The sequence below is a fragment of the Pseudopodoces humilis genome, chromosome 3 (assembly GCF_049639895.1).
Source record: "Pseudopodoces humilis isolate 2021_Gansu_Grassland_sample_001 chromosome 3, ASM4963989v1, whole genome shotgun sequence".
Classification (NCBI taxonomy): domain Eukaryota; kingdom Metazoa; phylum Chordata; class Aves; order Passeriformes; family Paridae; genus Pseudopodoces; species Pseudopodoces humilis.
Window position 1 is genome coordinate 35,721,918 of NC_142202.1, and position 19,878 is coordinate 35,741,795.

At 41.3% G+C, this 19,878-nt stretch overlaps 1 protein-coding gene across 1 annotated transcript in view; it reads left to right on the forward strand.

The window, feature by feature from the left end:
* Positions 1-2,056: 2,056 nt before the first annotated feature.
* The window catches only part of LOC102104474 (visual pigment-like receptor peropsin), a 30,052-nt gene continuing 12,230 nt past the window's right edge, over positions 2,057-19,878 (forward strand). The window contains exons 1-2 of the mRNA XM_014255949.2: positions 2,057-2,257; positions 10,766-10,971. Coding sequence (XP_014111424.1) covers positions 2,137-2,257; positions 10,766-10,971 — 327 coding nt within the window. The 5' untranslated portion in view covers positions 2,057-2,136. The remainder of the gene's footprint in view (positions 2,258-10,765; positions 10,972-19,878) is intronic.

The window sequence follows — 19,878 nt, forward strand, 5'->3', positions numbered from 1 at the left end:
GACCCAGGGTTCCCAAACGGCAACCTCAGAGAGCAGCACCACAGCAGAAAAAAGTCCACGTGTGCTGGGCTGTGGTGATGTGCCTCGAGGAAGACAAAGAGTTATATTGTCCCACCCCAAACCCCTTGTGAAGGGTGGCCCAGGAGCTCTGATTTGGTTTGAGTCCCTGGGGGGGTTCTCCCTTGTTGTGTTCCTAGTGGTCCCTGACCCTGAACTCCACCCTCAAGGGTGGAGACCCTCAAGAGTTCTGTCCCTCAAAAACCCCTGCTTGGCCTTTGTGCGGGGCTCTCTGTTCTGGATCTGAGTTTGTTCCCGTGCTGAATAAATGGTTTCATGTACCAGGAGCCCGTCTCATTGGTGCTCCATGCTGGTCCCCAGAATCCTGCTGCTTCCCTGGACGAGATCCTGAAGTTGCAGACTGCAACACTGGGCACGTCAGACAGCCTCATGAGAGATGTGTGCATGGTCAAGAGATGCCTGCAGCTAGGTGGGGTGGGAATATTGTGGCCAACCTGGAACCGTTGTGGGCACACAGCAGTGAAGGCCTTTGGCCTAAAGAGCACTGCTAGGACCAATTTTAATCACTGAGCTGGTAAGTCCTGGTCACTCCACCACAGTCTGCCAAGCAGTGAACTTTAGGAAGCTTGTCAGGGTTCAACTCCAGCTGCCTGTGGATAGATCTCACAAGGAGTCAGGAGGTGGGCTGTGGCAAGCGGCTGGGAAAATCAGGCCTGCAGAAATGTGATCTGTAGAAGCTGCCAGACCCATCCTGCAGACTTTAGGTTGGAGGAAGAGAGAGCAGCAGTCCAGTACTGGGTACAAGAGTGAGAGGCTGGGGACAAGTCAAGCCTGCAACCCTTGCAAGGCACTTTGCTTGAAGCGAGTGTGTCCTCACCTTTAGCAGGAAGGTTTCTCTCTTTCATGACAACATGGTTGTGTCTTCCTCCTCACTGTAGATCAGTGCTCTCCCCTTCCATTCTTGTCACATTACCTTTATTCCCCTCCCTTGTGGTGCCACTCCCATAACAAACACAGGGAAAGCTTAACAGGAGCAGTCAGTCTGCTCCAGGAAGGACAAATTCAGCCTGTGGACAGGGAAGATTCACAGTCATGTGCTCTGCTTCCTTCAGCTGGGTCCCACCACTGGGTCCAGTTTGCTGCCCAGGGTGAGAAGGGAAAAGCCAGTGCAAGACAGGCATAGGGATTTCAGTGCAGTGAGAATGTGTTGCTCACCAGGAAACTTTGCTGCTCCAGATGAATTAATTTAGACTCAAGTTTTTTAGTTATGGCTACAATCTGATTGGTAAGAGAGGCCATGTCTAAACTACAATCATTGATACCTCAGAAAAGACTAAAAGTATTCCTGCCTAACTCAAATCCCATGCACTTCAACAAAACAAAATCTCATTTTTCAACAGTATGGGAAAAATCCCACATCATACTTGGTGCTTACTCCAAGACTGGAGGGTACTTAGCAGTCTAAACATATGATCCGAAGTGCTTAAATTTTTTTCAACCCATTCTGTATATTATCTTCCCTTCTTTTTAAATTAACAACTATCCCACTGGTAAAGTAAGTTAATAGATTATTTTTTATGCTACGTTAAAGTCACATTCTCAGGTGGTGACACATCCCTGATTTTTTTCACTGTGCCATTTTTTACTTTGTGTGAGATTTTTCCTGAATTTCATTTGAACTAAAATTCCGCTCATCTTTAATGAAGGAAAAAATGAAAGCACAGCTAGCTAAGCAGCATATCAGTATGGTGTGGGTGTGCCTGTGAGCCTTTAGGTTATATGGTGTCACCTTATTTTAAAGGAAGTTGTCTCCTTTGTCTCAGATACACGCTCTTTATTACAGATTTTTGCACATAGCAGTAATGAGGATAGAAGGAAATCTTCTGTCTTTGGCTGGCCACAGGTTCACAGGCTGTATTAATAGATAGGATTAGTGAAGAAGAATAGGTCAGAAGGCTGCAAAGCTCCTGTCCCTTGAGATTTCCTTCTTTAGATCATTAGTCTTATTGAGAGCTCCCTTTAATACAGTGAGCAGAAACTGAGGAAAAGGCTGGAACCATTTTATTCACCGGGACATTCTGGGGAAGGGTGATTTCTGGGCCAGAAGCTCCACTGAAAATGTCTGTCCAGTTTTCTGCACAGGCACCCTGGAGGAACAACAACATCAGTTTTCTGACCAGAGAGGCAGCTGTAACAGAGCAAGGAGAGACAATCATAGGTTTCTACCTGTTGGCTTTAGGTAGGTATTTGGCTTGAGTGTGAAAGGAAACTTTTAAATAGATGTTTTTATCAAATTCCAAGTGATTAATTTGGGTTTTATCCCTAATGGAACACGATGGGAGAAAATGTAACTTCTTTTCCAGCAATTGCAAGATCAGAGGTACAGCTTGCTTTTGTTAAAAAAGAGATTTATAATCAATGCAGAAATCTTGAGGAAAAATAAATAGTCAAGCCTGTAAACTTTCAACTAATGTTCATTAAGCTTAATATGTGAGGAGATAAAAGAAGTACCTTATCAAAAGTACATGATCATTCTGTGTCTTCCTGTGTTTTAGTAGCACTGAAAAAATGTTCCCTGATTTTCAGAGCTGTGGCTGTTGGCAGTCAGTTGGCATCCTACAAACATCTGGAGAGACACAAAATGTATCTTGTGGTTCTTAATTTTAATTGTTTGTACTGTTCTTGCTTTAAATGCTGGATGCATATAGAAATTGACTTCTGCAAACAGGATCTAAGAAATATCTAGGTACTGGAACCTTATCCTGTGTTAGTCACAATACCAAGTGTTTCTTTTAGTTCTGCTGCAAGACAGCTATTTTAAGTGTATAACAGGGATTTGAAAATGACACTCAGTATAAATGCACTCTGATGCCACTGAAATTTTGTTTTGCTTGCTTAAATATTAGCTATTTTGGGCAGGCTTATTGCCTGACACAAGGAAACTCTATGAAATTTCAAAGAGTGCAAGCATGCTAGGTAATAAAAAATTTCAACCATAGAACTTCACAGAAAAATAGAAAAAAAATTAGCTTTTATTAAATCTGTTCTTCTAAATAGCATGTACAAAAATGTTTCTGTTTTTAAATGATTGGCCTAAAAGATTTTTTTTTCCTAAACTTATTACATATTTCAATTAACTTATTAGCCCTCTGCTTACACTTGACAAAGGCCTGTGGAAGTTATAATGTTAAATGCTAAGTATTTTAATATGTTTACATGAGACTTTCTTATTTTTATTGTGCTTAGAACAAAACCAGAGATTCTAGTAGAAATATGTATGGCTTCTATCTTAAGAGAGTTGATTAGGAGAGTGGTTGTATAGTAAATCAGAGGTACTCCAATATATCCCCTGTCTGTTCACATCTGCATATCCCCTTGTGAATGGCTGGGAAATGGCTGCACCATCAGCTAAAGAATTAAGCAGTTGCACTTAAGACTAGAAAGAACATCTTAGGTCAGCAAGGCCAGTCCCCTGCTGAGACAATGTATAATCCCATTTACACAGCTATTATGCTCCCTCATATAACTGGCTAGGGATTTTTTTGGTGTTGTTATCACTCTTCCAGTTGAAATTATGTTCAAGATTTTTTTCTCTGTTGGACAGGCACCTTTGCCTAAATTCTTAACTAAAGTGATCACAACAGCTTTATACAATTTTTGGTCACCCCTTTTAATTGAAATAATTTTTTTGCCTGCAAGTGACATCCTACGGTCAATCTATGCTCCTGAAGGAACATTCCTTGAGGTCAGCCTCTGTATTCTTATATTAAGCAATTGAGGGAATTTTATTTTTTTTGATTGCGGGGGCAGGGGGTAATTATCTTTATTTATCTCCTCTCATAACATGTTTTCCCCTTTTCCCCTGTCATCCCAGCAGCCTTATAGCCACGACTGAATACAGCTTCCAAGCAAGGTCTTGCTATCACTATTCATATTCATATTTACACTCTCTCAGCTCTACTGATCCCGCCCAGTATTGCTTCTGCATCACACTGGTAGTCCAAACTTCTTCCATCAATGAACCACCAGAGATGTTCTTCTCTGATGCTTCCTGGTAGTGATCTCACATCTTCTAGCAAATACCTAGGTGCCTGAGCCGTTCGGCTGTTTGGGCTTGATTTCATATCCTTCAGCCAAGCTTACAATTGCTTTGCATGTCATAGCTGCTTTTCTTGAAACTTACCTCAAGATTCAAAACTCAAGTTCATTTTCCTGGAGAGTATGTACAACCAGCAGTAGCACTCCTCCAAGTTAAGTGTAGTGTAGATCTGGTTAAAAATTTATGGATGTGGGTATACCTTTTGGAAATAACTTTTGAAAAGTTCTGTTAGTCATACATAAATCAGGAAAGTCCTAATTTCTTTTCTCCTCAAAGGTCTACTGTTGCTCTCCTGCAAGCACCAGCCACAGCAATTTATAGTTATTAGTTTTATGTACACCAATAACTCGTTCTATCCAGGGAGCTGTGATGTGGCAGAACAAGTTCTCTGTCATACATTCATCCTCTTGCCCTTCTGGCAGCAGAGAAAAAAGGCCAGTCCATGCACTAGCTTCCTGTACCTCTGGTGCTTTAGGGGTCTGGGAAGACAATCTACATTTGCAGGAGTCTGTGGATACCTCCTTACACAAAACCCCAAAGATGTTCATATTTGATACTCTTGGGTTTTGGATGCCTTGGAAAATGGCTTCAGTGATTACACTTCTGTAGTTATTAAATGGTTTTTTTCTCTTGAATCTGTGTAAGGCAGTGCAGCTTCTTGCAAATTCTGATGTATTTTTCCAAAACCTAAGAGTATGTATGTGATTGGTATTAGCATTTTTCCAGAAGATGGGGTTCCCCTGAACTGCCTCACCTTCACTGGATCAAGTCCTAAAAACCTAACTATATTTGGCCAAGTCTTCCCAGAGTCACACATCTTGACAGAGGACATGAATATCCAAGAACCATGATCTAACACCTTTTGCTGAGATAAGGCCTCTGTGTGTCCCCTTCTGGAAATTCTCAAAGGTCACAGGTAGCACAGCTGTCATTTGTGACAGACAGGGCACTGATGTACATGTTGTATGTGGTACAGCAGCCAGGCACTTTTGGATCCAGATGAGAGGTCCTCAGCACCCTGCAGAGAAGCCTGATCACAGTGGTGTGGCACACTGACAGCACGAGCAAACCAGCAGGAAATATGTGGTGCATTTTGCAAATGCCGATGGACATCAAGATCACTGCACTGCTTCTTGACACCCAAGCCACTGTTCTATCATTCTCCTTGCTAATGCTTTGGCCAGGGGACCAGCAAAGTGGGGGGAGAAGGTGCAATGCCCATCTGACAGCAGTGATCCATTCTTAGAGGGACTATCTGCAAGTGATAGCAACCGCGGTGTTACCCTGTGCTAGGTCACCTTCGTCAGCATCCTCTTTCTGAAGGCAGCACTCTGCTCCCATCCTTCCCTTCAATGAGCTCAGAACTGTCTCTAACAGACAGGTGAAAGCTTGTCCTGCTGCTGGGATTGCATCTGACCTCTTTTTTCCTATGCTATAAGTGGTGCAGTACTGCATCATTCTACAGTTTAAATTATGAGGTGCAATTTAAAAGCACTGCCCACTGCTGCTGGATGCTAGACATGGGGGAAAAATATAAAGCATTTTTTGCTTCATAATTATTAACTGGAATTCTTAAGTTGTTTTTTTTTCTGCATTTTTACACAGTTTGTTCTCTATTTGTTTCCCCTAGTTCCACATTTAACTGGGCCTGTTAGAGTAAATACAGGGCATAAAAGGAAATTTCAAGTCGATAGGAGAGAGTACTTATTAGAGAACAAATTCTGACTTTTTGGAGTGCTTCCATCAGAAAGGCATGCTGAGTGCATTACCAATCCCATCAGAACAGACCACAAGATCCAAACATGCCTTTAAAAGGCACACACTTCCGAATGGCAATAGTAAACTGTTACTTGACAAGTGACAGAATGAGTGTTATTTTGGGATTTTGTTTGACAGATAAATCTGAGAAGGTGGGAAAGGAAACAAGCTATTCACGGAACATTCATCCCCAAAATGATTGCATTTATTGAACAAATAATCTCTCCATGCTTTGTCAAGTCTAAAACAAGATGACTCTTCTCCTTCCTGCCAGAACTGGCAATATGCCCTGGACAGGATATTGTGTGTGTATAATTGGCAGTGAAGACTGAAAACAGAGTAGGGTCACTTCACAGTTGCAATAGTTAATGACAGCTTTGCAAATTCTCTGGATTTTATCACTGTTTTAATTAAAGTTTTCTGGGCGGAAAATCTTTTGCAGCAAGCCTCTTCTGATAGGCATTTATGCTTCTGTATATGTAGTTGTGTAAGTAACTGATTTCATTCATGCCTGCTCTGCATTAAGATGTTCAATCCAGTTCCTGTCCTAGAGAAAGGCTATTTGCTGAGGAAAAAGCCTAGTTTGTCTTGTGATGCCGAGCCTCACCTTTTGCTCTCATTTCTTGAATTCTTTCACTTAAGGGATTCATATATATTTTAAACTGCATATGGCTGAGTTGCAACACCCATTTTTCTATTTCAGTCTTGCCAGGTTTTACAAGAAAAGGCCGTGCAACAGTGTCTAACAAGAGCAAGTCTAAGTAGAAAGCATAATAACCTATTTTGGCTGGGTACAGGTGAACTAATCTATTGGAAATGTGGATGACCAGCTCAGAGCTACCAATTCACTTGTGCCAGATTTAGTTCTCTAGAAAGAATGTTAACAATGAAACTGTATGCAACCTCAGCTGCTTATTGCCTGTTCAAAGACCATCTCAGGTACATGAGAGAAAAATAGGGCATGTCTGAATGCACAGGCTTGAGTGATTTGATAGAAATATTTGTAAAATTATAATGTATTTTTTCAATATTCTTGGATTTAATTTCAGTGTTCTCAGTTGTCTTCAGCAGAAAGATTTTCAGTCTCCTTAGTCACTCTTTCTGGCTACTTTTCTGGTGCTTTCTGTGCACGGGCTGCTGGGCATCACACTGACACAGGAGTTTGTTAATAGCTGAAGGGCTTCCAAGCAAGCTGACTTTCACCAGCTTGCTTGGCAGCTTGCCTGTACCTCCCCAAGAAATCATGGATAACAGCACCAGATTCCCTTGTGGAGTGCTTTTGATATCTGTGAATTAAAATGCTCTCTTAGGGAGTGTTGTTCCAGGAGAAGGATTACTACTGAATTATATAGGGGTGATACATTTTTAATACTGATGTCCATCCTATTCCTCCTACCTCACTATGTTTGCAAAACTACTTCAGTAGTTGCATTTTACTTGTGTATTTTGCCATGTCAGAAGATCCAGCATCTCTCTGATGAACAACCTATTTCAGACTGTGCTTATGGGAAAGATATGGTGATCCCTCTGAACCCTATGCTGGGTGACAGTGCTCAGTTTCTACCTAGCTGCTATTTTTTTTCTCTCTTGCCACATTTTGACCTCAGTTTAAATCTTTATTCACCACGATTGCCTTAGTATGTTTGGTTTTTGGTCTGGGGTTTCTTCTGCATACTCTTATGAGCGAACATTAGTGACAGCTTGCAAAAGATGGAACAAGTTCCCTCAGTTGTTTCTTTTCTATCTTCTGCTTTACTGAGATGACGCCTGGTAACATGGAGGCACTTCAAAGTTCAGAAGTTTCTTTCTGGGCTCTTGATCTACCTCTGATGTCTCCTGAGGCACACACCACCTGCAGTGCAGTTGAGGTCTCTGCTCTCACTGAGAGTGTCAGAGCTATTGCTGTGCTTCCCTTGCATTTTTGACCTTCTTCCCTGCTATGCTGCCAAGGCAGGGAGGAAGGGAGAGGGGTTGTTTGGTTTGAGGCATTCTGTTGGTTGGGGTGATTTTCTGTTTTGGGTGTCTGTTTGGGGTTTTTTAAGTCAATCAGTCAATACAGACAACAACCCAGACTAGCACTTGTATCTGATGGCACAGAGAACCAGTGTCCCATAGTCACCATTCTGGTTGGCACCACTTTTATGTGACCATTGATTCTGTTACTGCATGGTTTACTAAGAATTGATTTTCTTCTATTTCTTTTTTTTAAAAATCCAAATTAGTATGGTCTACTACCCAGGCTGACCATTTTAGGGACTGGTTATGCCAGTGCAGATTCTCCACTGCTGTGCTGAAAAGGACTGTGCCTACATGCAGAAATCATACTTGCTCTTATCTCCCTCAATGCTTCCCACATCTCCAACCTCAGTCTGTGAATCTAGCTCCCAGAGATTATCACAAGTACTGTGTCTCTGTCACCTCTCATTGCTCTAAAATGTGCAGTGTTGTCTGACGTGATGTTTTGCTCAAGTTCTTCCTTAAGACACTTTAACTGAAAACTCCCTTACCCTCCAGGCTAGGGGGAATTTGCTCTGTAAATCCCAGGAAGGGCAGGTGTCTGACACTGCGCGGGTAGCATTCCTATGCATTACACTGAACTGGCGAAGTTTTGCTATTTACAAAGGTGGTTCCATTTTGTTTTGTCTGTCATTTTAGCACTATGTCTTCATGTGGACAGGGAAAAATATTTCATACCTACTGCCTTGATAACTGTCTTACCTTGCAGAGGGTAGAACCAACATACACGAACAGCACAACTGCCGTGCTGGCATTGAAGGCTATCCTCATTAATTCCCAAAGCCCTCCTTCCCCAGTACCCTGCTCTGCCTATATGTATTATAGGTATTTATAATAACTAGACACAAACAAAATTCAGAAAATCCCTGAGTTAAAGTGTATGCAGTTGTTTAAAACAAGACTTTATTAAGAAACATTGTCACCTAGTGGCCAGAATGAGATATATTTATTATTGCTGACCTTGTAACAAGGTATATATAAAAGGTATGTGTGTATCTCAGTGTATCATTGCACCAGCTATTTCTGGTCAACACCATATGCTGACATTTCAGCTCTTCCCAGTTCAAAGGCTCTTCAGTAAACCTTGTGTATTTACTGAACAAGGCAGAGCAGCAGCAGCTTGGCAATGCTGCAAAGAAAAACTGTTAAAAGTCAATTGCTCCACAGAAGAAGCAGTTCATAGAGCCATACGGAGACTGTCCCATCAACCACCTTCCTCCCACTCCAAAATACCCAGGGCACCTCACTGGAGGTATCTGCCCAATCTCTTTCTTTACAGAACAGGTGCCTTGCTCTTTGGCATTTCAGCTCCTGAGACTCCCACGTGGCCTGGAGATTGAGAGGTAATTTCCTCCCTTCCTAGCCACAGCAGCCTGGCAGTGAAGTTCTGGATTCTTCAGGTGGAAATAGTGCTTCCTGAAGGAAGCCAGCTGCCCTCTTGCTACAGCATTAAACCTATCAGCTATCTTTCATCACACAGATTCCTTTGAATATCCAGAGATGTTGTGCAGTGCCATCATGTCACATCCCCCTTTTTTGTGTTTGTTCATCTCTTGCTGTGCCAATATGCAGCAGCCTCACTCTGGGGTATCTACTGCTTGTGCCTGGGCAGAGGGCTGGGGGTCAGCGCTTTTCTCCCTCAGCTGGTAATACTGGAACCTGGCGTAAGCCACCAGGTGTTGCATTCCTTATCCTGTCATAGGCAGCAGACACTCAAAAGAGGTCATGTCTTGTTCTACCTTGCCAAGGTGAAGTGAGGCCATCAATGTCACAGGTGGCAGAGCTGGTTTGTGGGATAGAAGCAGGAGCCAGCAGGGAGCCAGGGCTGCCTGACATGCTGCTCAGCCCTCCACTCCCTTAACTGACTAAGCCACATTTTCAACACTGAACCTGACATTTCCCACTATCCTTTCTGCTAAAAGTCATTCATCTCTCCACATCTATCTAATTTCAAAAACTGGGATGCAAGCTACCAGGGTTTTGCACTGATGGGCAGAGCAATAGCTGTGGACATATGGAAACTCTAGGTCTCTCCAGCAGAGGAAGTGTCTGATTTTCACCAGCTTTACAGTTATCTCCCTTGTGTTTTGCTCACATACTTACACACTTAGCAGTCAGACATCTCTGTTCCTGGAGAGCAAGAGAGAATGTAACTTTCTGTAAAATTAAATAAAAGACACTTTGAAGTTCTATTCCAAATATTGTCTTCATATGGATTATCATGTGCACTACTGAAAAGTATTCCCATCTGGAACAGACTTTGCTACAAGGATTGTTCTAGATCGTTCTAAGAGAAGAAACCTAGTTGTATGAGCTGCACTTTTCTAAGGAGAACTGATGAAGCAGCTCTCTGGCTACATGCATGAACTTTCTGTATCCATTATTGTATATGAGGAACTTAAACAGCTGCAGATTTTGGCGGATTTTTTGTAGTTTCTGCTACCACTCTACTGATTTTTCTTCCTTCCTATTTTTCCCAGGCGTAACACTTATGAGTTTCATCTATCCACTTAAGGAAAAAAACTTAAGCGAAAAAATCCACTTTAGGCCCTTAAACAGGACATCTTCAATAGGTGTAGCAGCAGCTCTTTGTGTTTGTTCTGTTTTATTGCTCCACTCAATTACTCAGTTGCTCCTACTTCTGAAATGTACCCAGCTGCTCAAAAAGGTTTCATGCATAGTTTTCTAGTGGATAATATGATTTAATATGCTTCTAATGGAACAAAACGGTATTTTAGAAGATATATCATACATTTATGCACTCAACAGCCTCTTTCTTTGTTTGCTTTTTGATTTCATAGAATCATAGAATGGACTGAGCTGGAAGGGACTTTAAAGATCAACAGGTTCCAAGGATTTAATTTTTTTTTCCAGGTTGGTTGTCTTGGTTTGGAAACAGCATTGTGATTTTTGTCCTGTATAAACAAAGACATCTCCTGCAGCCTACCGACTACCTCACATTTAACTTGGCAGTGTCAGACGCCAGTATCTCCGTGTTTGGTTATTCACGGGGCATCATTGAAATCTTCAATGTCTTCAGAGATGATGGATTCATTATCACGTCAATATGGACTTGCCAGGTAAGACTGGATTACACTTAATTAGACAAAAGGCATGTAGCTATTTCTGCGGGTGTGCTGTTTATAAATAACCAGACAGCACCCAAAGAATGAAAGGAGGTAGTCACTAACCTTTCAAAAGGACAGTGTTCTCTTTTGTTACACCTAAAAATCTTTGCATTTGTTATGTGCTTCACCAATTTTCAGTGGGTTTTTTTGTGTATTTGCAATAGTTCTTACTAGTTCTGGTTTTTTATTTTAATTCATGTCAGGGATCACACTCACGTTGGAAAATCAAGTCATAGTCTGTGCTTGTCTTCAGGCCACCTGAAGCCAACCTGGCTGTTGCTTTAAGCCAAACATTAGAGTGCCTGTGTTGACTCCTGCTTGATAAAGCATGTAGAGCCTCCACACAACTTCTGGGCACACCCCTACATTTTAGCATGCAACTTTTTGCACTAACTCAGTTGTAACTCTTCAATCACATTCCTAAACTCTCGGTTAATTCATTGCCTGTGGTGGAATGAGTGATTTAACTTTATGGCACAGTCATCCCTGATCTTGGAGGCAGCTTTTTGTTGGAGTACTCTGAAAAAGTTATTATTGTTAATTCTGAAACATACCTGTGTGGACAGAATATAAATGCTCCCCATGGACAGATAGGCACAAAACTGCCTCCCTGATGCTTTCAGCAAACTCTGTGAGAAAGATTATACTCTGTTTCATCAGGGAGTCAAAAATCTGAAAATGACAGGATAGCCTACGGCAAGGTGTAAGAAAGATCATGATGAAGGAAAAGGGAGAGAGAAATAATCCTCTTTTCTTGCAGATTTGGTTTTTTTAAGGAGGAAGTTGAGCTATTGTGCAACATAGATGAAAGAACATTTACAGTCCTATCCCTTTCATATCAATGAAAAGGTTCAGTTTAAGCAGAGATGAAGACTTCCTGTAGGAGACTGATTAACCTAGGAGCTGTAGCTTGATCTAAAAAATTATTATTTTATTGTTTGAAGTGTATGTCCATAGTCATTTGGCAGAACAGGATTTATCAAAATGAAGCTAATTATTTCCTCAGCAAAATCACGCTCTTTCTCGAATGAGTTCACCTACAGTTGCAATCTAAAGTCTGTTGAGTAGAAACTTTGAATTTTTTTATTAATGGAAAACTTGAAATCATCAGATAAATAAACACATACCTGAAAACTGTAAAATTTACATCCATACTCAGAATTAAACAGATGCATATTTCCCCCCTCTTTCAAGGAAGGTCGGAGCTATGACTGAGAAAAGAAAGATAAAATCTGCATCTGCAGGTTCAGTTCTAGCTTTTTTGCAGATTTCCTGTGTAAGACAGGATAAGCCATTCAGTGTGAAATCTTGACCCAAGGTCAGTGGCGTAACTTAATGCTAACAACTCACAAGGTTGAAAGAGGTAGCAAGCTCTTTCAGAGCCCAGTCTGTACTGTGGCTCCTTTTTTGGGGGTGCTGTATAGAACAGCACACAGAGGAGTTGGCGAGGAATGGCACACTTGGTCTGTGCATCTTGGTTTGCATGGGAACTTGTGTCATCAACCTTACAGATTTCTTTCATGATGCTTCTGCCTGAGAATCCCTCTTTGGCTGACTTGGAGCTACTAAGTCTTTTTATGATGATCTGACCTTTTTTTTTAAGATTTAAAAATACTGGGATAGAGGGGTGCTTGAACTTTGTAAGGTGGATGCATGCCTAATCTTGCTGTGCTTGAACTGCCTTTTCAAGGGTAGAAGTGGTCCATAACATTTATAGGGTACCCAGATAAACACTGACCCAGGTTTGTTGGTCAAACCCAGGTTTGTTTTAAGTAATTGGGGTTTGGGTCTTTTTGTTTTAAAGACTACTCATTTGTAAAATTTGGATATCAAGCAAAGTTTCAAGGTTTTGGGATCCAAAGATTTTTTTGTGAGACACTAATAATGTATTGGCTTTTCTTAACACTCTGATCTGCAAAACATTAAAGTTTCTGCTTTGATAGTCCTCTGTAGGCTCTAGAGGGTAACATTAACCATTCAAAATATGAATTTGTACAGTTATTAATACTAATTAAAAATTAATGGTAATCTGGAAAAGTCAATTTGTGCTTTGAATTAAGTTTGGATTTGTTGTGGCTTGTTGAATGGTCAAGCTGGTTACGGCTTGTTGAGAAAACATCATGTAGGATTCCTGTTTCCATTGAGATCTTGTTCTGTCTTGGGGAACTTCAAAAACATGTGTAAACCCTGACATCCATCTTCTTGATTAATAAACTTGGCAAAACAGAAGCCAGTGATGAAAAAATAGGTGATGGAAATAGGGTGGCTGGATTCTAGCAAGAATATTGTGCAGAAATAGCAGGAAGCTTCTGTGCATAAAAAAGAGATGTGAAAATTTCCACGTGTGTGTGGACAGCCAGCACAAAGGTAATTCTGAAAATGTTTAATGTTGAATAGCAATAGTGTTTTGATTGCTGTAGTCTGAATTTGTAGTCTTACTAGAAGGGATCTCACAGGAAGAACATGAGGAATGAGGACCTTGTGCCACGAAGGTAAAGCCCATGCTTTCTGTTGGGACCCAGTGAAGTCATTGTCTCTTGCTCCCCTCATGCACTCAGGCTTCTCTGCAAGTAGCTGGGGTGGCACTTTGCATACATGAGCATGGCTCTTTCCTTAGCAGGGCCCAGGTGCTTTCCCTTACCTGGTTTGTTTTGCAAAGTCCAGAGGACAGCTTTACTTGGCTTTCTGTCGTCGTACGGTTCACTACACATTTGCTCCTATTGATCAGTCAGCTTTTGCTGTCAGGTATGCTTAGGGAAATTTTTATTTTCCCAAGCTAGCCTGTCATTTCTGTTTATGAAGAAGCTTCATGAGCTCACCCCACTTAATCCACCTAACTATTTTGTTTTCCTCTGACTTGGGTCTCCTTCTGTGCCCTCAGGTAACATTTCTCAACATTCAGGTTCACCGTCCTTGGCTGCTCTGGTTGAAGGGAGTGGGGGAAAGACAGACAAAGAGTACTTCTCTCAAAACAACCTAGTCTTTGAAAACTCTCTGTAATAAAAAAAATATCTCCAGCAACAAGGACCATCTCACTGCATACCTGCTGAAAGGGACAGGGAGGAGTTCTCCTGTTCTCCTCCTCTGTATGGAAGAAATAGCACCTTTCTTTCCCATGCTAAACATTATTTTTTGAGTCTGACAGGGCTCTTCTCTCAGGAATGAGGTTACATGGTACATCTGTATCCAAATGCTGCCTCTGCTGAATGCTTGGTACAAATAACAGTTTTCCAATGGTGGGTTTTAGAATCTGCTTTCACTTTTATACTTCTGCTCTACCGCTGTCTCATTCCTGATCTGGACAGAAGAAGGACAGTCAGACTCTGGCACATCCATTTTTTAGCCTCTCCCAATATGATCAGTAAGTAAACTGGTTCATATGGTAAATTTTAGGTCAGGGAATGTAACACAGTGACCAAGAGCCATCTGTTCCATATTGAACATAGCCACCATTGACCATATTCCTAGTGAAAAGCTATCTCAGAATATATTTTTGTCCTTCACAAACTTTTTTTATTTGTATGTTCTGCTGAACCAGAAGTTGCACTGAAACCTGTAACATTGTGTGCAAATGTTCTTACATGTGGGAAGTAGAGAAATACTTATTCTCAACAGGCAAATGTGGCTTCTTCTGAACCTTATTTATCAAATGACAGAAAGTTTTTCATCTATTTTTTAATCACGTGGCAAATACATCAAAAGATGCAGACTTCAGGAGGTCTCTAAATACAGGGAAAGCATAAGTTCAGATAACCTATCTGAATTCCATAGGTACACTGTAGTCATGTCTGACTGAAAAAAAGAATGGACTATGGAGTGCCTTAGAATTTGAAATCCTTCATAATCCTGGTACTTCAGTTTACATTTGTTTCCAGTAGTTCACTTTTCTAAATTTTTAAATTATTTTTGATAATACAGATTGGTTATCTAAACATTAATTTTTCAAACACTTAAAGGTTTTATGATGAAGACCAAGAAAACTGACTGTTCTTACCATGTGCTCACTCTGTTGGCATAGGCCTCTTTTAAAAAATGTGTCTTATTTCTGACTGTTTCTTACGTGTAAGATGTGTCTGGGCTGTGCACCCCAGAGCACAGGGTGGTTATCTCCATGTCACAGTACTGTCATGGACATACCCCCTGTCCCTGGCGTGCTGACTGACGCTGTTACCACAGATGCACTCACCTCACTGTCAGCCTAGGTATTCCCTGTCCATCTGGCCAGCCAGATGGTGCCAGAGCATCCCCAGCAGATCTGTCCCTGCACAGAAGAGGCCTCTGGACCTTTTAAGAAAGAAAAAAAAAAAAATTTCCACTTTGAGGTATTAGCACCAGAGTAGCTTTTGTGACAGAATCCAGCACTCACTGACCCTGTCCCTACAGCCTGCCTCGCCTTCAAGGACCTGTCTTCAGCCTCACAAAGCTGCTTCGTGTTGTGTAGAATAATAAAGACGCTGAGGGGAGCAGAAGAGAGAGAAATTACTCTTTCATCCTGCTACTGGGTTTGCTACAAAGCAGGGAGGAAGTCTGGTTTTGAATCCTGCAGTGCTTCCATGCTTCACACAGCGCTTCTTTATTCCTGTCTGGCATACCCTGGACAGAAGCACATGGCAACATGGTGGTCAGCAGTAAGCCCCACAATGCACACAGGTATTGTTCTACTCTGTTAGCCCTAATATACTCATGCACAGCTTGCCTGACAGCACCAGATCTGTGCATCCCAGAAGGGCATGGTGTGGCCAGAAAGTTAAAAATTGTCTGGAAGCACCAGACTTAGTGTGTATGCACTGAGGAGTAAGCAGCCCATAGATGGCTGGGATTTCTTGCACTTTAGCAGATTTTCCAGATTGTGGCTGATCAAGTTGCCATCTGAAATCCCAGATTAATAGGGAGGTCTAAGAAAAGCTAAATTAGACAGGCAAAATTTCTGTTTTAACAAGGCTGCTGTTGGACAAGGAGGGCTCCCTTCCCTCCAGTGGATGCCTGACACTAATGTAGGCATCTCTTTTAGTCTCTAGCCCCAGTATTTGTTTGCTTTAGGAATAGCTGGACACCCCCTTACGATGAATAGTCTTGGGTCTGTGTTCCAAGGCAAGGAATATGGGTCTGAGCATTTTTAAGTGGAGAAAAGTGAATCCAGCTCTCCCACACAGTCTATGGGGGTAAAGGGAGAATGGGTCATCAATCCCTCTGCTCTTTACAGTGACACTGTTTAATTTTTGAAAGGTCTTGTACAGTTAAGAGAAGAAAATGGCTGTGAATACCGAGGAATCACAATCTTTTGTGTTGAGAAGTGAATATGAAAAATATGAAAAAACAAATAGAGTGTGAGACATGTCCATCACCTTGTTCTGTTGGCTTCCTTAGGAGCCCCATCTGCTCACCAGCTTTGCCACCTCTAATCTAGGAACAGAGCTCAGAGCCACAACCCTCCTCTCACCAGGCAAGTGACCAAAGCCTACAAAGCTGAGAGCATTGGCCCTTGCCCCTTTTTGGAGATTCAACTTCCAGCCACTCCCTCTTTCTAGCACCTAAAAAAACTCAGTATTTTGGGTGTTATTAAATATCTAGGGCTCTATAATGACATTCCTGAGAAGAAATAATGTCCACCTTTTGTAAAAATTAGAACTTAATATCTGAAACACCAAAAAGAAAATTGCAACAGCAGGAAATGTTAAGAAAAGTATGATGAAAACACATGGGCTCTTTTCAGAAGTTTTGAGGGCAAGGCTTTTAATCTTGAATAAATTCTTTTTTTATTTTATTAATAGCATTTGCTTTCTCAGAACATGCATTTATCTCTACATGCATTTTTCCTATACACAGATTGTAAAATATCGCTAAATCTTGTCTGAGGAGGAAACAGAGGATTAATACTTTCCTCTTTCAACAAAATCTTCTGTAAATTGTCTGATAAATCAAAAACCCTAAAGACATTTATGCTCTTTTATGTATTTATGTATTTATGTACTCTCCAAACAGAGTAAAGCTGCAGCACATTGATTTCTTTCCATTTAACATAACTCATGAAACCAACCAATTGTTTATTTAGCTAGACTATTGACTCTCTTGACATGGTTAGTGATTTTATGCATTTTATAAATACCAAGAAGGTCTTTACACATTACTTTATATGGAGTGATACTTCTTCACATTCTGGGGAGATGAGAGACCAATGGTAGCTCCACAGTCCATGTGAAGTCCAGTAACAAAAGCAATGTCAGATGGGAAGGGCCAAAATTAAGCCTCACAAGTTTTCTTTTGACTGCCTTCCCAGTACTGCTGCTGAGGAGATTACTGAGGAGGACGACAGACAGCCACTACTGCCAAATGTTTGTACACATTGTTTGTCAGAATTGTTCCAGCTTAACAACCCATTCACATTGCTCCATTGTCCACTGATTTCTTTCCTTCACTTTTTCTGAAACAAATTTATATCTCAATTATGAACACTGGAACGTATCCTCATTCTTGTTTCCTTGCCTACCTGAGATTTGATTAGTGAAATATAAAGCTGCAGGGTACTAGTCTTCCCTATTCCTTTATTTCTGATGTGCCTTCATACAATCTAAAGGGTGTACACATTGCAGTCAAAGAGATAAAGGCAACTCATGTAGACATCTGTGAGCTGAATTTTAATGAGAAAAATACTTCCTCTGCAGGGAAGGGAGGAAAGACTGCACTAACAGAATCATTAGCAACACAGAAGATCATTTCAGTGTAACTAATGTGACTTCAGGGAAGTTCCGCCAGTTTTCATTAGTCATGAATTCTCCTTCATTTTCCTCTAAATTATTATTTCTGCAGTCAATTACAATTAATTAGGTAAGTTATATATTTGGCAGTGGAAAATTATGAATGCCCAAACTATCTGTTTCCTTGTTTAACAAGTCTGATGTAGCCCCTGCTGTGACACCCAAGCACTGTGTCAAACCACACACTGCTGCCTGGATTGGGCATTTGTTGCCTGAGAGTGGTCCTATGAAACCAGGAATTTACAAAGCCTAAGCTTTGGTTTCTGCACTTGCTTTTCCTCCCAGGGGGCTTTGAAATACCCTTTTCTTATTTCTTTGTGTGGGAAATAGTAGTCTTCCACATCCTTCTGTGCTGATGTCTAAGATATTAAATGTTTTCTTTCAAAAAATTCTGCCCATCATTCCTTCATCATTCAAGCTCTTCTCACCATAAGGCCAGACAAATCATATTCTTCTGACTCCTCTCTGTGTGCCACACCCTCTCAATGGCATTTAAGCAAAATTTCATCTGAAATTAAAATATCACTCAGATAAAATTTGTTAATACCCTATATAGTTCTATCTCACATTTACTCATCTTCTCTATCACAAAAATATATTCCATCAAGTGAGTACACTGATAATACTTAGGAAGCAAATCAGGTCCTGACCTAGATCTTGTGCTGAGTGAATCAATGACAAATGACTCCTGCTTGCAGTGGGCTGAATATGGATGACATCCAGAACTTCCACACCGCTGTCCCTGCAGAAAGGGATGACATTTCATCTGGCAGGTTTTCAGTCACTCTTTAAGGACAAGAATGGACCATACCTTTTATACTTCCTTCCATGCTCTCCCTGGCCTACTAGGACTCCTTAGAAATGCTTGTGACTTGCCTTTTATTTTGGGACAGGACCTTAGGGGACAAGAGTATTAACCTAAGAGGAGATCTGCTAGTAGCCATGCAGCTTTTTCAGGTTTCCAGGAAAATAACATGTTCCTGTCTTGGCCACATAAGGCCAAGCTGGTACCATCACTAACCTGCCCTGCCTTTAGCCTAGCACTCTCATGAGCAGAAGAGCAAGTTCAATTGTAGGCATTCAGCCAGCAGTCAGAGATGTCCTTGTATAAACCTGAGGGTGGCTACGTAAGCAGATTCCTTCTTGTTTGGAAGCAACACAGGGGATTGTACTTTCAGAGAATGTGGAGGGTCACTTGTAGTCTCTGTGCTGTCCTGGCAAAGTCCATGAGCAGTGAGACCTCTGATTCCCTTGAGGCGTGTAAACCTCAAGAAATATTTAACATGATATTCTGAAATGGAAGACAAAATACTTGGAAAACAAAAGCATGATTTTAATCTGATGTTCATGGATCTCAGCTACCTACAGGCCACAACGACAAGCCTTGCTTTCTATGGTAATGTAAAGATGAGACAGGTGACTCTTCTTTTATCTGTGTGTTTGTTTGTATTAATGGTGATGCTAACAATAAACAAGTAGACTCTGAATTAACATCATTAAAGTGGAGTTTTGGCTCAGGCCCACTGAAAGGAATTTTACAGTGTAGCAGAGATGTTCCCAAAGGGCAATGCTAGATTTTCCTGCCTAGTGCTTCTTAATTTTCCTCTACACTAATTCACAGAAAGACAATGGCAATTCAGCATTTCACCTGAAGATGGGAAACTTTCCATTGTGTCTGGATCATCTGGTGGTACAACCTACATGTTCCCCATTTACTCTTCATGAGAGTGGGGACATGAGAGGCATAAAACCTGCCATGATTCCACAGCATCTACCCAGAGCTAGAAAGCAGGTGTTCCCAAGTGTTTGGAGATGGAGTATTTGAAGTAAGATTATTATCTGATGAGGCTGGAAAAAGAAATTCTGCAAGCAATTTCTATCTGTTCATTAAATGCCGTGCCCTCAAGGGCATCCACACCAATGGTGGGGTTGTTGCATTCATAGATGTGCTCCTTGATAGGGGCAGGCACAACTAGGAGTAGAAACTGTGGCCTGAGAGACTACAGCTACAGTAGGTAAAGGTCAGCCCAAAGTAAGTATACCTTGGACTTCAGATGATTAACCTGGTAGGTAAAACTGGTTTCCCCAGGTTTACTAAAGCTAA